This window comes from Rhinolophus hipposideros, assembly GCF_964194185.1.
Source record: "Rhinolophus hipposideros genome assembly, chromosome: 5".
In the NCBI taxonomy this organism is placed as follows: Eukaryota; Metazoa; Chordata; class Mammalia; order Chiroptera; family Rhinolophidae; genus Rhinolophus; species Rhinolophus hipposideros.
The window spans coordinates 20,953,731-20,974,888 of NC_138051.1; the positions used below are offsets into that span (position 1 = coordinate 20,953,731).

At 40.1% G+C, this 21,158-nt stretch overlaps 1 protein-coding gene across 7 annotated transcripts in view; it reads right to left on the reverse strand.

The window, feature by feature from the left end:
- AKAP6 (A-kinase anchoring protein 6) overlaps window positions 1–21,158 on the reverse strand; it is a 455,310-nt gene that overhangs the window by 213,380 nt on the left and 220,772 nt on the right. For all 7 annotated transcript variants that reach the window (XM_081049114.1, XM_081049110.1, XM_081049112.1 and 4 more), the window contains one exon: window positions 16,669–16,791. In XM_081049114.1, the coding sequence (XP_080905240.1) occupies window positions 16,669–16,791 (123 nt within the window). The remainder of the gene's footprint in view (window positions 1–16,668; window positions 16,792–21,158) is intronic.

Sequence of the window (21,158 nt, forward strand, 5' to 3'; positions counted from 1 at the left end):
GGAGATAGAGACAGACAGATCAGGCCTTGAAGTATAAAGATAAGAATTCTGACTTAAAAAAAAAAATGACTCCAAAATTCATCTGGTTAGAAGCATAAGAAACAGTAAAGTTTCAGCCAAATATGACAGAAAGTGACAATATTGGGTTCCCCCAATGGTTGTTCACTATTTCTGGTATTACCCTCTTTCTGTTACAGATATTTGATTGAATAAAATAAAAAATGGCAATGTATGGGATGCCTGATGCTTCTGGTCAATCCATACGCTATCATACCTAAGAAAAATTAAGTAGCTGTTATTCTGTATCCAAAGCATGGCTGCACTTGCTTTTTGCTATTGCAGTAGAAATCCTCAATGCTGAAGCAACGCCAGCAGAACTGAGGTACATGTGTGCTTCAGGAAGAAAGGACGGGGAAAAGAAAAACACTTGAGATAATCTGCTAGTGCCAGAATTTAGCAAGAAACCTATTCTGGAGACTTTCTCAGAACTGTACATTAAGCCTAGGGTCCTCTTTCACTCTCTGTTTACTTACGACAGACTTGTGTTGAATGGCTGGTGATCATGAACTTCCCAAGAGATACATCAAGCCTACGTTTCAGAGCAAAAGAGAACCCAAGGACCTGTGAGTAGGTTGGATAATTTGACATAATTGAAGCCAAGAGTAGAGAATAGATGCAGCTGGATTTAGTTCTGCCTCAAGATGATGTAGAGGCATTTGATTAGGAAATTGGAAAAGATGAGGTATTCATTATTAGGAAAAAGATAAGCTGATAAGCTTGATGCTGTACAAAAGAACCATTTAATAACTATTACCCAAATGGTACAATATTGCTTGATTTTCAGGTGCACCCATTAACCATTAATGATATCAACTAAGGAATTCGCAATGGACCTTTGAGAAGGCAGCCAAGCAGGCACATTAACAAAATCGTCAATGAAATTTCTGGCTGCTACAGGATTCTGTAATAAGCTCTCCCCCTTTTGCCCCCACCTCTTCCCTTAGTGGAAGCTTAGTGGAAAGGGTCTTATTTTCTTCTTTTTTTTCCCTTGAACTTGATACTTGGATACAGTTCCATTCCTGTCCTTCTAACATGTTTCCTCAGCAATGCCTTATGGTGTATATAGTCCCTCTGCAGCATCCATAGCACTCCCTGGAAATGCAGGGCATATTCTGGAGATGTAATTTATGGCAACAACATCGCCATGGACAGGTCCCACGGTCCCATGTCACTGATTATGCGAAATTCCATAACCTGCGTCCTGTGGGGCAGCAGATCTTTTTTAGTGTCTTTAAAGCAGCATGTGACTGAACATCTCGAAGAGAATAACTAAGGACATGGAAAATATGGTGACTGAGACAAAGGACTAGATTATCACAAAGATGGCACATCAGAGGTTGACCAATGGGTATTTCCATGACTGCAACCTCTAGCCTTGCCAGCCTGGGTAGATCTGGGTACATGACTGCTTGGCAGGATCCAAATTCGGGTAAGCATGCTGACTGCACTCGGATCATGATCAAACCTTACAAAATACTACTACATCTTAATCCTATTCCATTCAAATTTCTGAAGAGCCCAGTTTGATGAGAGTGTGGAGGTCATGTGGATATGAAATGAAACCAAGGAAATGTACACCTTGATTCACAAGACTATAACAAATGTGAAGAATGATTACACGTGAGAGGTCATACTAGGAATAGAAATGGCTCTCCTGGTATAGAAAGTAGTGGGAAACACCATAGGCACATTCAGAAGCCTAGAGATCCAAAGTGCCTCAGTCTCAGCAGCATGGTATCATGGACACAGACTTGGAATCATCCCCATGGCATACAGTTAGAGTGTGTCAGGGCCACTGAGGTCACTGAGTTTTATGATGTTTGCAAACAGAGAGGCAAGAGAGAGTTGGTGCATTTCTCCTCACTTACTTTTAGCTTTTTTTAAAAGCATAAATTAATACCATAGATATTTATTAAGCAGTCTCTGCCAGGCCTATAGATACCAAAATTAACCATACAAAATCTTGGCACGCGCAGCTTATAGTCTATTGGGTAAAATAGATAATAAGAGAGCAAATGGCCTCCTATGACCCAGCATAGAGCAAATGTGTAATTAGGGTTTGGTGTATAATAGAGAGCGGTGGGGCCCTAAGCAAACTGAACAATGAAATGCCCTGCCCGGTGAGATTTGATTTTTTTTTTTAATTTAAATTAAAAAAATCATGCTGGCCAAGTAAAAACAAGACTGTGGGCTACATTCCATATGAGTGTGCTAAGTGCTGATTAGGTGCTGTGGGAGCCTGAGCTGGAAGCCAGGTTCTGCAGAGCCGTGCAGGAAGCTTGTGGAGAAAGGATGAATCTGTATGCACGCCTACAGACAGCCTTTGTGGTAGCAGGAAGCGGGGACCCACTAGCCCCTTGGTGTGCCTGGGACAGGGTGTAAGCAGGGGAGGTGGGGGCTGGGTCTACACGTGGTACTTAACTCAAAGAACCACGAAAGAAGACACAACAATATGGGCGAGTGACTGGTGTAGTTCTGTGTTCTAGAGAAATCTTTCTGGTTGTTGGGTAGAGTTGATTTTAAAAGGGCAGGCTGGAGACAAGGAGGCCGTTTAGGAGACTGCTTTGGTAATACAGGCCAGATGTTTCTGCATGCTCATATTTTTTTTAATTAAAAAAAGGTATGCTTTTTCTTCTAAATGAATGGAAGAAGGAAAAAATGGAGAAAATCTTCTGTCTTTTTAAGTTTTTCTCAGTGCGTGAGAGCAGCATGTGCCAGAATTTAGTTCTTTGGCTGTTCTGATGATAAATACCAGAGGTTATTAGTCAGGAGTCTCCAAATGTGAAAGACATATTGAACTGATGAACTTTTACTCCCACTGTCATTTTAAAGAGATAGTATATATGCTGATGAATAAGGCACTTGATGACACTTTTTCTTCACACAAAAGATTTTTACTACCCTAAGAAAATGAAAACTTGCTTTCTTTTCTTTTCTTTCTTTTTTTTTTTTACAAGGGCAGGAGGAAGAATGTATGTTCAGTCAGAAAAGCAGAGGATTGAAAAGTCACCTGCTACCTGCCTCAGGCCATCTCCACTGAGGTTTCACTCTGAGTTGTACCCAGCACCGTCCTGTATTCCCAGAGCGGTTCTTGGGGGAGGGGTGGGGAGGTGCGGCAGGAGGGGGGAGAACGCCTTGATTCCACCCCCACCCCCCACATAACACCTGGCAGTTTCTCTTCTCCTCTCCCCAGTGCCCTCCATACAGGATGGTCAGATAAAAGACATGATTATACCTTCCAAATGCCATATGTGCCAAGAATTGAAAGATTTTTATTAGCAAGCATTTCTTTGTTTAAGACCCTCCTAAAAACTTGGTAAGCCATACAGCCATTAAAATGAAGACTATGAAATCACATGAAAAATACATAGGATACATTACAAGCCAAAAAATGAAGATTCAATCTCTCTGATGAAATTGTAGCTATATAAAGGAATCGTCCCAGTGTGTAGAAAAAGATGGTAGGGAAACACCACAAAATGTTAACTTCATTTGTGCAGGGTAAGCCACGGAGTCAACATAGTCTGGTCTGATGGAGTGAGCTCTCAGTGCTTCAGCTTTCTGAAACGTAACATGAAAACAATACTATCTAACTTCTAGGTTGTAAGAATTAAATGGGAATGATTGTAAAGCGCTGAAGCAGTACGCAGCAATGAGTGGGCCTAAACAGAAATCACTACAAACTCTTTAATTCATTTTCTCTATTTTCCAAACGTTCTATGCCATACATGGGACTGACTTTGTGGCATGTTTAAGTGACAAGTGGTACTTATTGTTGAGGCTCTCTGAACTCAAGTGCAGGTACGGGGTCCTTCCCCGCCCCCCCTTTGTATCACCACCCAGCACAGGGCTGCCCACAGAGGGCGCCAAAACAGAGGTAGCCATCTGAGATTCAGGAAGGAGGGAGACAGACTGAAAGGCCAATGATCCGGGTCTTATGCTTTACACGTGTAACCTTGGACGAGTCATCTAACTTTTCTAGGCTTCTGTTTCCTTATCTACAATCCAGGAATTTGGACTCACTGTCTTCCGGTCCTTGGACACTTGAATTTTATCTTAAGCCAGTCAGTTAAGGATAGGTGGCTCAGGAGAATTTTTCCTTATTCCAAACCAGAACATTTTCAAAGGCTGAAGAATCCCAAAGACTATCTAACCATTCATGTGCCCCAGGGCAGCCCTGTCCCTCAACCATTCTAGGCAGATGTGTCCATTCTACTTCGAACTCTCTCCGGGCAAGTTCCTTCTCACTTCTCAGCCTGAGTCCACAACATTTCTTCTCAGAAATTTAAGAGCTCTCCACAAGCTTCCCCCTGGTTCTGATTCTTTTGCCAAGGCACCTCTCCAGCGTAGGAGTTGGAAATCAAAAACATTGTGAGAATATGCCAACAAAATCCACACAACCAATCAATCACCCAGGCCTGCCAACGTATCCCTCCATTGTCACCTCTCCATACTGACTAACAATGATGTAGATTTAGGCCCTCACGTCATCATCGTCCCTCACTAGGCTGACTTTCTCCAGTCATGATACACTCTAAAACGACATTTATTCCTTATTGGGGCAAGCTTATGAAGGTGCAGGCATTATCTTAGGCTGGCAGAATTTAGCTGTGAACAAGATAAATATAGCCCCTTACCTCTTCAGCTCCGGTGGGAGGTGTGCATCTTACAAACAGGGAGTTGCAGTTGATGGTGTTAAGGGACAAAGACATGGTGGAGGGTGACCGTGACAAGCATGGGCTCTGGAGCTGGACAGTCTGGATTCAAATCCTGGCTCTTCTATCACCCACTGTATAACTTTGGGCAATTTCTGTGTACTCAGTTTCTTCATCTATAAAATGGGGGAAATGCTAGTATCGACTTCATAGGGTTGCTGTAAGGATGAAATGCTTTCATATCTGTACAACAGAGCCTGGCACCTCATCCAAGTGCAATGGAACCATTTTATTCCACAGAATGGTCTGTCTATAAAACTCTGAAAAAGATGCTCCTCTTCTTAAAACCCTCCCATGGCTTCCCAAGGTTGAAGAATAAGGTGCGCCTCGAGCCTGACCTATAGAGCCCTCTAAGATCCCAGCCAAGTCTACTTTGGGGGCCCCACATCTGCCTTGAAATATGCCTGAAATGCTTAAAGTTTCTATTTCACACCAGTCGTCTCGCTCCTTCATGCTTCTGCTCTTGCTGGCATCTCTACCTGGAAAGTCCATCTTCCCTGCCCCTGGCTCAGCCTTGTTCATCCTTTAAAATCCATCTCAGGGGTCACCCTCCCTAGCAAGTTTCCTCCCTGTTTCCCTCCGCAGCGGCCACAGTACCTGTGCAGAGCTCCAACCTCTACCTACTACACTAACTATTGATGATGTGTCTGCATCCCACCTATAGGTTCCTTGAGAGAACTTTTCACCCCTTTTTGGATTCTTAGTGCCCAGGTGTCATGTGGGGGTCTCTGGTCCTGCTCCCCACATAAGAACGCAGGATTTGGCAAGGCCAAAAAGGAACACCCACGGAGCCATGGATGGGGGTTTCATACCAGTATAGTCTTGCCGGCGGCTGGGTTGGAGACACAGGAAGCAGGCTCCACACGATGCGCAATCTGCCATCTGCTTCTCTGCCAACCAGCCCACCAACCCCTTGCTAACTGCAATCCAAGCTTGCTAGCCCAGCCACGGCAGTTATATTAGTGGCCAATGGCTCACTGGTTACAGCTAGCTGATGGCCATCTAATACCTGAGCCAGCACCTTTCCATGTGAGGCCGAGAGCCTGGAAACTGCTCTCTGGGGCTCTGTCTCACACCAGGACAGTGCCGGGTGCACAGCATACACCTAATAAACATTCAGGGAGAAAATGAATGAAAATTCATACCCCAAACTTTCCATGTAGCTTTCAAACTGCCCGTAGCATTTTGGGAGATATTGGTGCATTCACTCTTTGCTTGTGGTTGATAAATGTCCCCAAATTTTACTCAGTGAACACCATGTAAATGAGCTGTCATGTTCCTTCGCTTACAAAATTACTTGCCAATTACACTTAGATGATCCCAGTGTAATTGCCATGTAAACTGTACCCTGGCTGAGATAGCCCAAATCATCAATTTAACTTTACTCTCTCATCATATGGTACTTACCACATAATTAAATAAATGGTCAGCTACCACCACAATTGTATATCTCCCCAACAAAATGAAGTGGCTACATTTGTCATTGATTTATCAATTATGACAATATGCAACACACCTCCAGTTATAATACCAGAAGCTTAAAAAAATTGAAAGTACTATGTATTCTTGAGAAAGAAGTTCCAAGTTAATGATATACAAGATAAGCATTATAAAAACAGTGTTCTCCTTTAAAAAAAAAAAGAAGAAGAAGAAGGCACTAAGATATAAAGACAAAAATCATTCTTCCTGAGGAGACTTTCTTTCTGAAACCTCAGATAATAGAAACATTTCAAGCATTTGAAAGTGAGTTCAGCTCTTCAAACAAATCACAACTTCTTTCAGACCGTTGCTTTTTTCTGTGGAAGGTAAATGTACTTTACTGACGTTGACATTCTTTCCTGATAGACTGCTGCTATCTTATGCAAGAATTGGATGGGGGCGGCCGGTTAGCTCAGCTGGTTACAGTGCGGTGCTCTTAACAACAAGGTTGCCAGTTTGAGCCCCACATGGGCCACTGTGAGCTGCGCCCTCCACAACTAGATTGGAACTGCTTGACTTGGAGCTAATGGGTCCTGGAAAAACACACTTAAAATAAATAAGAGATTAAAAAAGTCAGAATTAGATGGGTGGGAGAGATCCTTAATGTTGATGGTGCCTCTTAGTGACCAAATTTTCACTTGCTTTTCTGGATGCCGCCTCCACACCTTGCTCAGGTAATAACATGGACTTCCCAGCATGGCCACATGAGGCCAAATGGATTCCCAAACAGAGGTTCTGTCTAAGGGGGACCATTTGACTTCCAGAAGACACTGCTCTGAGGCCCTGATTGAAAAACAGGTCAGTGCTGGCCCAAATATCTCTGTACCCCCTGCTGTGGAATAATTGATGTGAAACGGCCCCTACCGATGTGGAGTCACAGAGGTGATGGATGAATATAAGTATATTATTCACACGTGCTTCTGCTAATATACAGATCCCAGTGCAAACATCAGGACTTAAGAATATTATGTGGATTTAGGACAATCCCTGAAGGACTCCAGTTCCATTAAAAATTTGTTTGGCAGCCTGGGGCAGATCTATTCCAACTCCCACATGCTTCATGCATTTGCGAAGGGGAACCAAACTGCTTTAAAAATAAATTTAATAAATTTTGAAATGTTAAGTCATTAACATCCTGTCTAGTCATACATATAGTCTTCATATTTTGAAATAGTAACGTTAACCTGTGGAATTTTTTTAAAGCTTTCTAATATCTGAGTTAACATTTTTAGTTTCCTTGTGTTTTCTGCCAAAGGGGATGAATTACATCCTAACAACAGAAGAAAACATTCCTATTTTTTTCTCTCCACAGGTGTTTTTTTCCTTTCACAAGCATACTAGACAATACGCAGAAAGCTCTGTGACCAGAGTCCATTTGGTTTGGAAATAGTAGAGGAAATAATTTAATTTGCAGACATTCTCAGTGATTGTCTGATGATTTATATTAGTTATAATTTTCTGGCTGTACGGCTGTAACACTGCTTTTATGCTCATTTACTCATTTAGCAGACACTGTTAGTACCTATTATGTATGTGACAGGCTGGGTGTCAGAGGAGACTCCAAAGATACACAAGCTGTCCCTTAAGTAGGTGACAGTCACGGGTGAATCACTGAGGAAAGGGTGGATGGGGAGAAATGGAACTTCTCCAGGAGCACCTGAGCTCCTTCTACCACGTGATCTCAGGTCTCTAAGGAAGATGCATGCTACTACCCCCAAAATGAACAGAGCATCCCCACACATAACATGTTTATTTGATCTTCACAACAACCTTCAGTAGATGTGACAGGCATTTTTCTGGCCAGTTGTTTCAGGCCTGAAGCTTTCACCTTAATATCATTTTTACCAGGTGCACTTTTTCAAAATTCCAAAATTCCATGTAACGCTGCAGATCAGTAGGATCTGCACATGGGTTTACACAGGGAGAGAGATGGTGGGTGACAGGCCCCTGGCGCACGTGAGTGATATCAGGCCCTGGCTCTTATCCATACACCATGCCCTTCGGCCTATTCATGAGCCCTCCTGGTGCAGGCCAGTCTGCAAACGTTCTCCCTAGCATTCAGCAAAGTGCCTCGCTAAACAGGAAGTGATTAATATATGCAGTGCTTCCCTGGCATTCTAACTTTAAACAGTCATTATGTCCTAAAAAGTATTTAACAAAGTAAACTAAATAAAGTAATAAATGAGTAAAATGTCCGAGCACCAACAGTTTTCAAAACAATCAGAACTGCAGGATATTATGGCCCAAGAGTCCTTAATCTAAGCAAGATAAAAAGTATATTTCCAAGTTCTTTGAACAGTTCAGGGATCCCTTTTAACTGAAAAGGGAAGACAACATTATCTGTCTCCTAGATTCACAGAATTAGAGATATATGAGCAAAGGCATTGGTCCAGGACTTTCACATAACCAAGATGAGCCTTCTATCCCCATGCCTCAACCTCAAAATTCCTGCATGCTATAAATACCCAACGGACCTTTCTATCCCCAAGTTACCCAAGGAAGTAACTCAAGGCTGTGTGTTTACCATTCCAAATTTCCCCAAGAGAAGTAATGCTGCCCCTACCAAACTCTCAGCTGCTCACCTGAAGCTAATGGGAATCCAGGGGGCCAAGCAAATGGAACTTAAGCTAACGTTCCTATGAGGCCAGCAGCTCTGCTTAGTGGGGCTGAGGGAGGTTGGAGGCCAAACTCCCACAGTTCATGCTTCTGAAGTCTGATTGAGAGCCTCCCTTTAGCTGAGCAGCACAGCCACATGGCAGCTGCTGCTCTGCTGAAGCTCAGCTTGCTTGGGCCAAGCCCGCCTACCATAGCCAGGAAAGGAAGGCAGGTAGAGCTGGTCACCAGGAAGTGGGGGAGAGGAAAGCCTGGCATCTCTTTAAGCAATGAAAAATGGAGCACAGGTGGAGACTGGAGGGTAAACAAAAGAAAAACAGCTGAATGTATTGGGGAACTTGTCTTGTACAGCTAAATACTCTGCGAGAAGTATATTGTTTTTCTTATGATATAAATGAGAGCTATTTAATATAAAGATAATATAACATGATATAAATATAAATGATAAATGCACGAAAATACCTAATATTTTGTTAACCAGATGCATTACTAGTTTAATCCAATCTGTTTTTGTAAGTACTCAGGGAAGGAAAATTTTTCAAACCCTTCAAGGGTACCGAGGCTGTAAGTACTATCTGCAGGATTTTTATGCTTCTCTGCCACCTTGTGGTAGCCACCTCAAATTGCAGGTACCAATCCTAAAACGAACAACAAAGTTCTGGAAGGTGGGCTTTAAAGGCTACCCCTGTAAACACGAACTCAAAACTCTGTACACACAAACGTGGACCCTATTCACTTTATAGGACCTACAGCGAAAGCTGTCCCTGGAGTATGACAGATTCTCATTACATGGGAGCCTTGAGCTGCTGCTTGTAGACAAGGCACTAATGGGGCGAGAAAGAAACTTTCAACTGGTATTAAAATAATCTGAACGCTCACTGCAGCATTATTTGCTAAAGCATAAATAAAGAGGCAGCTTAAATGGCCTTCTTCATGGGTATGATTAAATAAACTGTGGCATGTCCACACAATAAAATGTTAAGGAGCTGCTAAAATGTGCAGTAGATCAGGTACTAACAGAAAGATGTCTGAGATACATTTAGATACAAAAAACAAGTCATTGAACAGTATGTATAATATGAATTAAAAATCCTTAAAATGTACCCACTTTTTTATTAAAAGGTCCAAAAGGATATAGAACGAACTGTTTATGTTGGTTACCCAAGGGAGGGGAAGCTTTTTACTTTTAATTGTATGCCCCTTTTTATGGTTTGGATTTTTTTCGAGCGAGCATAATTTATTGTTTTTCTTTACCTAGAGTCCCATAATTACAGCAGTTGCATGAAAGACAAAGTTTGCTCTATGTATGTTCAGCACATGCCCCCGGTGGTCACTGAGCTCTTCTAACATCTGCTCACTCTTTTTCATGTAAATACTGCTTGTAATGTTCACATTCCTTGGTTTCACACACCCCTAGGATGACGCTGGATTCAGTCTCACTCCACACACAGAGAAGCTTTCAGCTAATTTCCACACCCTTCGACACATTCAAGTCTTTGGTCAGACTTCTGTCAGCTGTGGGGCAACAGACCTTCCTGCCCTATTCTCGCGGGCACTGGTAGCCTTGGGAGAGACCAGGGAAGATGAAACAGAAGTTGGTAATGAGATTTCTGACTGGACAAGAGAGAGCATCAGAAAGAGAACTGCCAGCAGGCCTCTAATCCATCCTTCTCCCTCTAATATATTTCCTCTACTCTGTTCTTATCTACCCCCCACCTAAACTTGACCCACATCCTCTTCATTTCTCTCATTGCTCAGACACCATTTAATCCACTCACTTAACAGCAGCCCCCCTGATCTTAGGTCTGTTCCAGCCATAACTACATAAGCAAACTCCCTGGAGCATACTGGTCTTTGCAGGACTGGAATCCAAACGTGCTTTTGGCAGAGGTAGAGACCTCTTACATTCTTATCAGCCTGGCTTTCAGGGCTGCCCAGCTCTGGGTTCCTCATACTATTGAGATATCCGTACTCTTTTGAAACCTAAACCCCAAAATAGTTTCTTTTAAAACCATTTTCTATTCCTATCACAGACAAGAGACTCATTTCCTTACACTAAGCTCCTATAAGTTTTGAAGCAAAAGTCCAATGAACCAACAGAAAAATAGGCTAAAATTATGAGCAGACAGTTCTCAGAAAAGAAATACAAATGACTCCCGAAGACATTAAGAGGTACTCAACTCCACTTAAATACAAGAAATACTAACTAAATTACACTGCGATTCCATTTGTAACTATCATAAAGGAACAAATCAACCCAACGTGGTAACTTTCTCCAAAGTGCAGAAATAGGCATTCTCGTGTTTTGCTGAGTGTAAACTGGTACAATCTCTATCAAAGACAATTTGCAGGACATGAAAATTTTCAATGTGTATAATATTTGACCCAGAAATTTCACGTGTAAGGTATTTATTCTAAGGATATACTTAGACTATGCAAAATAATGAATATCAAAGAATATTCACTGATGCGCTGTTTATAATGGAGAAGACTGCAAACAACCTGTTTTCACCAATAAAGGACTGGTTAAATAACTTATGGCATGTTCATAAATAGAACACTGTGCAGCCACTCAAAAGGACACAGTAGTTCTATACTGCTTTTGAGTTATTGCTCACATAAATTAAGGGAACAAAGTTAAGACATATGCATTTGTTTTCAAATACCTGGAAAAACTCTGAAAGGATAGAAAGAAACAAGGAATAGTGTTTGCCTCAAGGGAGGAGAATTGGTAACTGGGGGACATAGATTGGAGGTTTACTTTTGACTTTCTACTTTTTTACTCCCTTCCTTTACTTACCTTTAGAATTTTGTGTCATATCCATATATAAGTTAGTCAAAAAATACATTTAAAGAAACTCATATTGCCTGTACCAGCATAGTCTTCAAATGCTACGCCCAAATCCATTTTCCATTATTCCTATAGTTATTCTCTCATTTAACCCATGGACCTCATCCAGTTAATCTCTGCCAAGCTGATCCTACCCCCACGGAATTTGGAGGTGATTCATGTTACTCTCTAGTTCCAAAATAAAATCAAACCTCCAATGAGTTCCCATCATCCCCAGAGAAAAGTTCAATCCATTAAAAAAGACATTCGATCTCCTTTACCACCCAGTGCCAACCTGCAAGACTCCAACTTAGTCTCAGCCACACCAAATGGCTCACCACACTTCCCTTACTTGCTCATAAAATTTCCTCCCATTTTCTCTCCTCCCCTGTCAACCAATAAATCATATATGGCCTATGAGGTGTACATCAAATTACCTCTTTGAGCCTTCCCTACCCTCAGGAAGAACCAATAAAACTTTTGTCTGAACAGTACATCGCTTATCCTTCAAGAAGTTTATTGCTCAAAAGTGTATTACATTCATCATTTACGGGTCTATAGATGACTACATGTAATCTATGGTCATCTCCCTTAGATTGTAAGGCCCTGGAAAAAAGAAGCCATACTCATTCATCATGTATTCTGAACACCTAAATAACTGCCCGACACTCGCCGGTGCTTAATATGTATGAACTCATTATCACCCTTTCCCTCCATGTTTTCTCATTTATCAAATTGAATTAAGAAGGATGGTTTTCCAAGGCTATTTCTATGTGGTTGGTTAATGTTTGCCCAACAGGACATGATGCTACTACCTATGCAAATTTATTTACCAAGTTTAAGCCAAGCCCTTGTGCTTGGTTCTTTTTCCTAATTCTTGCACAACCGTCTGGTGTCAATTTTACTTAGCTTTCTCCTATTGGATACTCTGGCTACAGATTTTTTTAAAAATTGGTTTGTTTTCCTACAATTGATTGCATATGATGTGGTGCCCATTTGGTGAGTTAGGCATGCATAAAAACTATTTGGGAGATAAAAGTTATCTTTTCAGGAGCAAATGGACATGAAATGAAATCTCTAGAGGGAGAAGTTGCTATCTTGCTCTGCTGCTTTACTCTTAAGCACTTTAACTCTAAAGATACTATAAATTCTCTTAAAGGAAAACGAATTTAAATAGTCTGCCAAGAACTACTTATGGTGCTTCTATTCAAATGTAGTTTTTGGTGACTTTTGCTTCTTTAGCCAATAAAAAAGATGGTGAGGGAAACAACCTAAATGTCCATCAACACGTAAATGGATAAACATATCGTCATGCACCAGTGCAATGGAATATTACTCAACAATAAAAATGAATGAACAATTAAAACATGCAACATCAAAATAAGTATGTTGGGTGAAAGAAACCAGATCCTCCCTCCCCCAAAAGGAGAGCGTACAGATTGTTTCATTCCATGTATGTAAAATTCTAGAAAGTACAAACTAATAGTAACAGGAAGCAGATCAGTGATTGCTTAGAAATGGGAGAAAGGACAGTAGGGAAGGAGGGAAAATTTACAAAGGATCGTAAAAAAGCTTTGGGAGGTGATGGATGTGTTCACTATCTTGATTGTGGTGATGGTTTCATGGCTGTACACATTTGTCAATTTGTGGAACTTGTAAAACTGTATATTTGAAATAAATGCAATTTATGGTATGTCAATTATACCTCAATAAAGCTGTTTTAAAAAATGGACAGAGGTGAGAAAGAAGGGAGTCCATCCATCTAAGAACGTAAGTATACAATGCTATTTAAAAAGTGGTTTTCAAAGAAAAGGAATGTTCAATATGTTCAATACTCACAAAATACCTTTCTAGAATGACATTTTCCTGAAAATGTCATTTTCTAGGAATATAGGAATTGTATTTTTGAAAGGAGCAGCCAGGTTGCAAGCAGATGATTAATTATCATGGAAAATCACTGATGTATCATCGCAATTTCACAGTATTTCTTACAGTTAAAATAAAGCTCCTTCATATCTCTCATAAAGGTATTGTGAAGCTTTAATTGATTTGTGTTGGTAAAAACCCTTGGTTACCATCATGGAAAATAATTGAATTAAGTATCAAAATATCAATGTACAACTTTAGTTATTGTTTTCTTTACAGTAAACATTGCAGGGTGCCAAGTATTCTAATACATTGTTAAACCAGGGGAGATACTCAACTTGGGAACTTGTGTATCTGTTGACTTAATGTTAAATTATAGAATCTATAAAGATGTTTAAAGCAACTCATGTAGCTATCTTTACATGCTGAATAATCTTGCAGAAACCACTTGCCCGCTCATTAAGGAGCAGTAACGACTTACGCAGGGAGAACTAAGGAATATAAATCTCTAGGCTTAGCTGAATGCCTTCTTTATGGTACGATAGCTTTTTTTTTTTTTTTTGCCTTCTTTTGAGAAGAATAACTTAATATTAACTCAGCACCACAGTAAGGAAATACAATGAAAAATATAAATGACAATATTGATCAGAAGGACCATGTAGACATTGTCCTCAGAGAAACAGAGTAACTCCAAGTTTAAAGACGTTTAAACAACAGGCTGCATGTACAGTAACAGATGCCGAGTAACGGTTACTCAGGAACTGGCCTTCAGTATCACTGAATGGCAATCCATGCACACTAGGTATTCATTAACTGTTAGGCAGCATGAGTCACAATTTCAAGGGAAATTTGGGGCTGTGACTTAACGTCCAGGGAACAGATCTGGAGATCACAGTCTTTCACTCCTTGCAAAGCAGAGGTAAAGAAAATGTTCCTATGGTATCTCTATTTCAACCAATATAACCAGACATGATGATGGAGAAAACATGATCATTCAAGAAAGTGTTGATCTCTAGGCAGACACAAGGCTATTCTTCAAGAGATAAAGGTTTGAAGAAGGACTCTTTGCTGTGATTCTAATGCAGAGATCCATAGCAAACGGGATAATGATTTCTGCATTTGGGGATGAGAATGTCATTATGAAGGCAGTATGGATACCTGCCATCCATTATGGTCGGCTGTAAAGAGTTCTGCAACTTATATGGCTAGAATACGGTAGTCAGAAGCCACAGGTAGAAATTTAAATGTAATTTCATTAGAATTAAAAATTCATTTTCTCCGTTGCTCGAGCCATACTTCAAATGCTTAGCAGATACATGTGGTTACTGGCTCCCATACTGGACAGTGCAACATAAAATATTCCATCACTGCAGAAAGTTCTAGTGGGTGGTGTGGGGCTAGAACAAGGCAGAGGCTAACACAAGAATGCTAAGTAAGGAACTCTGTAATACGGATTGGAGAACAAGACAGCTGTTACAAAGAGGCCATGTCACTCAACTCCCAAAGAGAAGAGAGCCCTCGGTTCATACTCTCTTAGCCTGGATTTCAATAAAAAGAGCTAAAGTACTCTTTATGTCCCCATGCCCTCTGGGTCCTCAAAAACCGTGTGTTTTCCATAAAATATTAAATCAAGAGAAATTAAGACAGCACACTTAATGTGAAATAAAGTTCATATATTCCTGTTTAAACACAGATTAGAATTTCTGTCAGAACAATGCCAGTGAAAAGTTGACATTCTAATTAATACAATTTACATTATAAAGCACTGAATATCTTTATCTTGCTATTATGAAATGCCCTCTTTAAAAAAAAAATCAATGCTTTACTCAACAGGGAATTGAGTACTGAGGGCAGTATTTAAAAACCCATGTACAAGAGAAGTGTTTAAGGTCACTGGCATTTTTACACACCATCAACCTAGGTCTTTAAAACAGTGAGCAATAGACTCATCCTCTACCACAGAGTTTTGTCATTCTTTATCATCCACAAGACTGTCTGCGTGCAGCATATAGGATTTTGAGGCTGTTTTTCTTGCAAGGCTTGATATAAAACACTGCAAAACACAAAACACCAAAAAACAAAAACACCCCCTCTCTCCTTTTCTCTACCCCTCTCTCTCTCTCTCTCTCTCTCTCCTCTCACTTAACATCATAGGGAACTTTTCTGGAACACTGTGAATTTGTACACGTGCAGGACTCTCACACAATGCTTATTCAATCCAAATTCTGAGTGTGTGAGAGGGGCCGAAAACCAACCCCACAGTTGGGTACCCAAGGATCCGTGTTCACTGCCTTTGTCGATTTTATACTATCGGTGAAAGGAATAAAGATGAGATCCTTAAAGCTTGAATTTTCATTTCCTATGACAACGTGCTTTTTCTTCATGCTTTATCACACTCCACTACTTGGTTTCCACCCCTTCATAATTGATATCGGCCATTTGAAGCATTCAGGAAAAACCTCATGAGGTTCATCAAATGTCCCCCAGTCTATAATTCTTGCTTCTAACATATTCAGAAGCATATTCATCCAAGTGTTTTCCACTTTCCCTCCACGGTTTTCCCTGTGCACAGGGATGAGTGTAATGACAGTTGTATTAATTACATGCTGCAAAACCCACATAGCAGCAAAAATGATGGAGATCATAGTTTTAAATATTTTATTAAAATAACCCAGTGTAGAACAGATAAAGTAGACCCTCTTGATAATGAGAGGTTCATTAATTTTACAAGAATTCTAGAAAGCTTAGAATGGTCATCAAAATTATCTCTTTCATTTATATTTTTAAGAAGGGAAAAACCTTCAATCATCACTGTAGAGAGCAAGGGTCTAATAAAATTTTCTAAGGTTATTTTTTAAAATATCCACTTACCTTTCTGGAAAAAGTTTTGAAAAAAAAATAGTTTGAAATATGGAGGATTTGGATTTCATAGTATAGTTTGAAATGCCTATAAATTTTCAGCTTCTGCAGTTTACCCCATTAAACCTTGGTCTCATTAGCATATAATGACTTCTATTAAATAAAATTGATATTCTCCATAAACAAACAAGCAACGGATTAAAATCCTTCCCTTACTAACAGCAAAAGCAACACAATCTTGCTTACCAAGTGTGTCTCCAAGTAGAGTCTGAGACCATCCATCTCTGCTTTAGGGGGTGTCCAGTTCTCTGTAGTTTCCATAGCTTCGTTTAACCATTGAATGAATTCATCCAGCTTGTTTACAAACCCCTTGTGACCCCCCCAAAAAAAGAAGAAGAAGAAGAAGAAAAGAGGGAAAAAGGACAAGAAAAGCATGTTAGTTGGTTATCTTTTTAAGCCAATCTTAAAAATTGCAAACTTCACTGATGGGAAAATTGATATCACTGCCTTCCCCTCCTAGTTCCACACCGGGAACAGATTTTCCATTATTCTTGGTGTTAAAATCAAGATGGAAAGAAATTGTCCATGATTCCCTCTCAGTTTTCTTTTTCCTGGGAACACTTTTCTGAGAAATTTGGATAGGACTCCAAGGTGTCATTGTAAAGATGACCTCACATCATCTAAACATTTCTGGTGTCTGACGAGCTCCCCTCAGCAAAACATCAGGTCAGGTGTGCTAGGAACACTCCTTGGCTTTGGGGGATAAAAGCACTTCTCTAAAGATAGTGGTAGTCTTTATTCAGAAGCCTATGGAGTTCAGTTGCCCTAACTGAACTAGAAATCTATTTTTCAGTCACACCAGTGTTTTAAGGGGCTTGGATGACTTCTACTGACAGCCCAAATGTTTGCTGCTGAGTCTGGGTTCTAAGAAGCAAGGAAGAGTCGAAAACGTGGGACCAATGAACAATGTAAACACCTGACTCCGGGTGTGTCCCAGGCATGCATATATATATATATATATATATATATATATATATATATATATATATATATATATATATATATATTCTTGACTAGGAAGCACAAATCAAAATAATCTTGCAATTTTTCAAATAGTGGTTATAAAAATTTATTGACCATTTAAAGAACACATCTGTAGAAATGGAAGATATTTTGGGGGTGGGGAAAAAAAAAAAGAAAGCCCAGCTATGAACCTAAGGAAAGAAAATAGGGTTGGGTGCCTGTTTTCCATGTCTGGGTAAACAGCACCACCTGGAGGTCGAAAGGAGTAAAGACAGGTTTGGACATTTATACTCATGGAGATCTGCGGACGTTATTTTCTTGTTAAACGTAACCTGTCCTTCAGATTTGTTTTTTGATTAATTTTGATTAATGTTTTTAATGCTTAACTGAGGATATCCTGAGGCTGATGTGAGAATAGATGAAAATTAATTTTCTTTATCACGCTTCTCAGAAGCTACAATTTTGTTATTAAGGTTTCACATAGATAATAGTTTAAGATTCATAACCCTTTAATTCAAGCAATTGATTGGCCTCAAAATAGTTATTAGAAAAAGAGGAATTGAGGAAGGTGGTAAGGAGAAAGGCAGACAAATTAACACTCAAAAATACATTCCTGTCCGTCAAAGGAGGTGTACAGCCACGAGGGCAGAGGCACGGAGTTGGACCAGACTGTCCAGCCATGCTCCGGTGTGTTGCCAACCTATCAAGTCTATCACCCCAACTGGTGGTGTGTCCTAGAGTTTCCCATGTTCCTAAATGCTACCCAAAGTTTCTCCTGTTGAAAACATCCCTAAGTGTGCCAAGTGTCAGAGGACAATCACACACGTTCTTTTGAAAAATCTCTAATTTTCTCAGATTGCGACTTGACTAAATGCTGGGAATCCATGCTAAGTAATTCCTCTTGTCCTTTCTCATATATTTAGTCTGTTGGAAATGAAGTCCTAATTCTTGATACTCTCATAATTAAATTCTATGAAAAATTAAGATGACCAAATGTCCTTACAGAAATATTATCTGAAGAACCTCATCAGAATATCAGAGTCTAGATAGTTGATAATTGTGAGATGAAAACAGTATTTTATAGCATTAAATAGTATTTACTATTGAATTTGGACTTGACTTGTTATATCTGTATATATAAATTGGTTTGGGGGAAAATTAAGTCAGGAAGTAAATTATTTTGGAAACAACTGGTTAAATCCAAGAAGACAAATACAGTAAAAGAATTTATTTGAAATGTAACTATTCATTATCTTCTCTTCCTCAAAAACAAAAAGCAAAAAAGCAAAACAAGCAAACAAAAGAATGTGCATGCATGTGGTTGCATGGCTACCTCATCATAAAAGGCTAATCTTGTCTAAGAGTACTAAACAATGTGTGTCCGATTTCCTAACAGAGTTAGCTGAAATCCACGGGATGCAAATTAGGCAAAACCCATGGAACACAGTTGAAACTTTCTAGATGATCTCTCCTCAGAGCCTAGCCATACGGCAAAACCAAAGCTTTCTGGTATGGAGGAAAGTGGTGGTTTCAAGGCTTCGCTCTGGGTTCCCTCCAAATTATATCTCATCCTTGCCAATTTTCATTTGTTGCACATTTTCCCAACTCTTTTCTTGCCAGTGCTAAAACGTTTTATCAATCACAGTAAAACCTGAGAAATCCCTGTGTTTGTAACTGGTAATAATCAAAAGCTAAACACTCCTCCCTCTTAGGGAGATCTTAGTTTTCCATCTTCCCTCCTGCTTATCTGTGTAGCGCAAGAATAAAAACAGAAATCATGAAAGCAAATAAAACTGGAGTCTATCCGATTCTTGATACGTTTGTCACTTGCTATTTCTCTCCCTGTCCCAGCCCCTTTATGTGTGTACTGTCCCCAGGGTTCTGTGTAGTGACAGGGACAGTCTTACCGTCCCTATTTCATGAGATACGCCTTTTAGGAAGACCGAGTAAGTGTCACTCAGTACACTGAGCCATGAGACAAGCAGGAGAATCCACATTTGGACGCATATGGCAGACATGTAATGCTCATTTTCAGAAGCTCTGCTAGAGTCTTTGTGGTGTGAATGAAGGAAAATGAAGCTGACGCAAGCAACAGCATAGAAAAATGGGGGGAAATGCAAAACTTATTTTGTAATACAGATCAAATACTAGTATAACAACTATTGGTTACTCATTCATTCTTTGAACAAATAAATTCTGCGCATTATTGGGAATAACAAGATAAATATCACTGCAACAAAAAATTTCAGCAGGACATAAAGCATGTCTAAGCACTGGCCTAGTGAATTCAAGTAATTTTAATCATTTTTAAAAGTTTTACAGTCACTAAAGAGTGGGGACACTCTCCTGGATCTTGCTGTGAAATGTATTCTGCTCGTATCAGAATTCTGTCTGTACCCAGTTTTGTTTCTATTCTTAGTATTTGACCTATCTATGTTTGCCTCTCAAATAGTCTGAGTTACCGGAGTGTCAAAGTTGACTGTAAAATTAGATTTTCTTCACGACACAACCCAATGCTGCCATCACACTACATAAAAAGCACATTTTATGCACATTCAACTACAGGCTGTTACAAACCTTTGAAAGGCCACATTTTCGCCTTCATTGTTCAAACTCCTCCTAATGTATCTGTTGTCTCTCCCCTGTCATTTTCTACCACTAGTGTCCGTATTGTCCCTTTCTGCCCCTTCTTCCATTACCGTTCTCTGCCCTCCTGCCCAGTTCTCCAAGGGGCACAGTGAGAGTGACCCAGGCGTCCCAGGCCACTCCCTTAAGGGTTTCCTTCTGGGTGGGTCCCTCACTATACTCATATTTGATATGTACTCTGAGAGTCTGTAAACTCGATTGGAGCCAAGCTAGGAGTCAACCCTCAGGAGAAACCCTGGTCATCCAACTTAGGAGAAAATGGAACAGCCTTTAGCCTTGTGACCACCAGTTGGCAGTACATTTCCCACTTTCAGGTCATTTGCATTTTGAAAGTTCTGTAATGAGGTGCTTCGAAAAAAAAAAAATCTGACTTTTAAACTTTGTAAAGCATCAATCTTTTTAAAGACCAAGAAAGCACAGTGAACGTGAATGTAAATGTACATTTACAGGGTTGTGAAAAATAATTTGCGAGAGCTCTCATCTGGTTAACATGCATCTGAAGATTATATTATATTATATTTACATTTGAGTCTTACAAAGAGCCACACTTTCATGACAGGTTAAGAATGTCCATTATGTCTCTTACATTCCTACCTATTTCTTTCCAACAAAAAACCTAGTTTGGTTAAATATGAACTGTTGGGGGTGATTACCGATGCCCTCTGGCAAGGCAGCAATGAAAAGGAGAGCCTTCTTTGTGCCAGATATGGGGCCCGGAAACAATGATACAGTGGGAAAAAAAGATTATGGTCTCTGCCTTATGGAGCTGAAATCTAGGACAAGTTTCTTATAGAGTTATATAATTTTTAGACCAAAGTGAAATTGAAACTATTTCTCTAAAAGGGGAAAGGATATGTATACAACAGGAAGTAAATGCTGTGTTGTCATCACAAGCCTGCGAAGTGGTGCTGACTATGGTCATTTTGCAGATGAGGAAACTGAGGGTCCAAGGTGAATGACTTGCCTGATGGCCGAGTTGGGACTTGAACCTGTATCTCACTCCAGCGTCTGTTTCTCTCACGGCACCACACTGATGTCTAGAAACAATGCTCCTAGAGACACATTAT